Source organism: Sinocyclocheilus anshuiensis, unplaced genomic scaffold, assembly GCF_001515605.1.
Source record: "Sinocyclocheilus anshuiensis isolate Anshui unplaced genomic scaffold, SAMN03320099.WGS_v1.1 scaffold249, whole genome shotgun sequence".
NCBI lineage: Eukaryota > Metazoa > Chordata > Actinopteri > Cypriniformes > Cyprinidae > Sinocyclocheilus > Sinocyclocheilus anshuiensis.
The window spans coordinates 254,481-258,329 of record NW_015540871.1 but is presented as its reverse complement, the minus strand read 5'-3'; the positions used below and the strand labels follow the sequence as shown (position 1 = coordinate 258,329).

General features: G+C 36.5%; 1 protein-coding gene across 4 annotated transcripts in view; it reads left to right on the top strand.

The window, feature by feature from the left end:
• Positions 1-3,849, top strand: part of LOC107688087 (thyroid hormone receptor alpha-A-like) — a 37,564-nt gene that overhangs the window by 28,985 nt on the left and 4,730 nt on the right. For all 4 annotated transcript variants that reach the window (XM_016485642.1, XM_016485643.1, XM_016485645.1 and 1 more), the window contains 3 exons: positions 287-492; positions 1,628-1,771; positions 3,465-3,723. In XM_016485642.1, the coding sequence (XP_016341128.1) occupies positions 287-492; positions 1,628-1,771; positions 3,465-3,723 (609 nt within the window). The remainder of the gene's footprint in view (positions 1-286; positions 493-1,627; positions 1,772-3,464; positions 3,724-3,849) is intronic.

The following is a 3,849-nucleotide window of genomic DNA, read 5'->3' as shown; positions in this document are numbered from 1 at the left end:
TATATATATATATTTAAAAATGTATTAATATTTAAATCCTGCTGATTTTTTCCCTCAAAGTATTAATTCAGCACAATCTGATGGTGAGATTTCTGTCTCTGTAAAAATGGCATGAGTCTTTAAATGACATTGTTTCTCAAAAAATTAATATATAAATGTGGCCTTTGAAAAAACATGCTATAATCTCCTTATATATAATAACATTACATAACATTGCCTGTCATTTCCTATTTAGTACTGAGAGTATTAAATGAGTGATTGTGCGAGTGATTCATGTCCCTGGCAGTGGTGCTGAATGATTCAAAGCGTGTGGCCAAGAGGCGTCTGATCGAGGAAAATCGGGAACAGAAGAAGAAAGAGGAGATGGTGAAAACACTGCACGATCGGCCTGAGCCCACAGTCTCGGAGTGGGAACTCATTCGTATGGTGACGGAGGCTCATCGCCACACCAGTGCCCAAGGCCCTCACTGGAAACAAAAACGCAAGTTCCTAGTAAGAGGCCCGGTTGTGTCTGTATGTCTGTAAATATGCAAAGCATTGTAACCTCCAATAACCTCCAGCTATTGTCCGTCTTGCAGCTTTTTTTTTTGAGAATCTTTTCTTCATCATGCCGATTGTGTTTGAATGTCAGGGCTCAAAAAGCACATGTTGCCTAGCAACTAGTGTTGTTACACAGAGTGGTCTGTCAGGATTTGAAAGTTGCCGACAGTAACCAAAGAGCACTAGATTGGCCCTCAAACACTCCGATAAATCAGTTTGAGGATAGAAGGATGGGTTCTTTTGAATTCAGAGTTTGGTTTGTTTGGCTTGTATGGATGCTAGTGGATCGCACTGAGTTTGCTTGAGTTCAGTCTAACCAAATGTGAAAACGGCCTTAGAATGGGTTAAAAAGTATAAACAACTCTCAAAAGTCTGGGGTCTGTAAGATTTTGGAATTGTTTTTTAAAGACGTCTTTCATAATCACCAAGGCTGCAATTATTTGATCAAAAATACTGTGAAAAATACTAGTAATACTGTGAAATATTACAATTTAATATCTGTTTTCTGTTTTAGTGTTTAAAAATGCTATTTATTCCTGTGACAGCAAAGCTGGATGTTCAGCAGTCATTACTCCAGTCTTCACCAGTGCCATAAAATCCTTCAGAAATCACTCTAATATGCTGATTTGCTACTCAAGAAACATTTCTTATTATTATCAAAGTTGAAAACAGTTGTGCTGCTTAATATATTTGTGGGAATTGTAATAATTTTTTTAAGGATTCTTTGATGAATAAAACATTTAAAAGAATAGCATTTATTTTTAATTTTTTGTAACATTATAAATGTCTTTACTGTTACATTTGATCAACCTAATGAATCCTTGCAGTGTAAAATATTAATTTCTTTCAAATAAAAAAAAATACTGACCCCAAACTTTTAAAATGTTATTGTAAAATAGTAGTAATTTATTTATTTACTCTTTTACAAAAACATACATAATCTCACTTATACAAGTGTTGGTAAAATGAAATGTAAATATGTTAAAAATGTGAAAAGCAGAGAAAAAAAATCCTTGGTGTTGAACCTTTTTTCATTTGTAACATTTGTCAGATTTTTTTTTTCTCTCTATATTTGTTTGTCTTTCAGCCAGAAGACATCGGGCAGTCTCCAGCCCCCACATCAGACAACGACAAAGTCGACCTGGAGGCTTTCAGTGAGTTCACCAAGATCATCACCCCTGCCATCACACGAGTTGTGGACTTTGCCAAAAAACTGCCCATGTTCTCTGAGGTCAGTGTCTGTTTTTTCAAATACTGTCAAATATGTCTCAGTTCTCCAGTGGGCCTGAAAAAGCCCCTCCGCAGCTGATCCCATAAATGACGTTATCCCATAAATACACATTTTCATAAACAACACCATGCCGCATTATTACATCAATTGTCAGAGACCGCTGTGCAAGAGCAATTATCTGCTCCGCTCCAGCTGTCACTGTACTTTCTCTAAACCAAAACTGCATGTCAGTGTTTGTGTATGAATGATAGAGACTGCCTGTGTGTTTTCTTAGTTTCAAATCTGCCTTGTTTGCTACCAAATTTGAGTAATGGCCTTATTAAAACATTGGCTGTGATTACAGGCTGTTGCTGTGCTTTGAATCACTTGTTATTTTGCCACTCTAATTGCTCATGTGAACACATAATGATCACAGATCATCACTTATTGACTTGCTACATTGGAGGACATTGAAGCCTCTAAGGGAGGATAAGCGAGGATATTTCATTGTGCTAGGAATTTCAAAAGACAATTTAAAAGAAAAAAGCGCCAGATTTGTCATTGTCAAAGGCATGGCTTCTGTTCTGCCCATTCAGGAAGTAATTCAGATTTCTGCTTCCCAACATTTTAACCTGCCCCATTTTAACCAGGAACACTGCCAACATTTTAACCGGCCCCAATACAAACACACATTTTTAAAATGTTATTTTTTATAATTAATTTATATGTATTACTTGTAAAATTATACATTTAGATTTATACTATTTTCTCTCATTTTAAATACTTTTATGGAAAATAACTCTTTTAAATGTATTGAATTTTTCACACATATACAGTGGGTACGGAAAGTATTGATTTTAGCAAATGGCTGCAATATAACAAAGAGTGAAAAATTTAAGGGGGTCTGAATACTTTCCGTACCCACTGTAAGTATAATTTTTTCATCAAATTAAAAATTACATTTATTATAATTAAACAGGAACTCCTAGACAGCTTTTGCTGGAAAATTATGGCATGGCAAAACATTACTGATTGGTTTTGTTATTTTCAGTCCTATCTTAGTGATGCTATCAGAAATCATTCTTGCAGTTTCAACAATGCTTCATTTATGTTAGCCAGGTTGATTTTTCCCCCCTTATGATAAGGGGAAAAAGCTGACAAGTTGATAACAAATAGCAATCAAATAATGGTTCATCCTTGTTTTTGGGCCTTGAATGATGTCATGCGAGCTGTAAAAGCACAATAATCAATTGTGACCCTGGAGCACAAAACCAGTCTTAAGTCGCTTGGGTATATTTTTAGCAATAGCCAAAAAAACATTGCATGGGTCAAAATTATCGATTTTTCTTTTATGCCAAAAATCATTAAGATATTAAGATCATGTTCCACGAAGATATCTTGTTAATTTCCTACCATAAATAAATCAAAACTTAATGTTTGATTAGTAATATGCATTGCTAAGAACTTCATTTGGACAACTTTAAAGGCGATTTTCTCAGTATTTAGATTTTTTTGCACCCTCAGATTCCAGATTTTCAAATAGGTGTATCTCAGCCAAATATTATCCTAACCTAATACGCCATACATCAATGGAAAGCTTATTTATTCAGCTTTCAGATTATGTATAAATCTCCATTTCAAAAAATTGACCCTTATGACTGGTTTTGTGGTCCAGGGTCACATTTGTGCTTTATTGTCTTCCACTGATGTCCAGCTGCCCTGTGAAGACCAGATTATCCTGCTGAAAGGCTGCTGTATGGAGATCATGTCCTTGCGCGCAGCGGTGCGATATGACCCAGAGAGCGAGACGCTGACCCTGAGCGGGGAGATGGCTGTCAGTCGAGAGCAGCTGAAGAATGGAGGGTTAGGAGTGGTGTCAGATGCCATCTTTGATTTGGGCAAGAGCCTGTCACAGTTCAACCTGGATGACTCAGAGGTGGCGCTGCTGCAGGCTGTACTGCTCATGAGCTCAGGTGAGATGGACTGCCAGCTGCTACAGCCATATGTACTGTAGGTTCTTAAGAATCATAACTATTTAAGGGATAGTTCACCCAAAAATTAAAATTTGATGTTTATCTGCTTACCCCCAGGGCATCCAA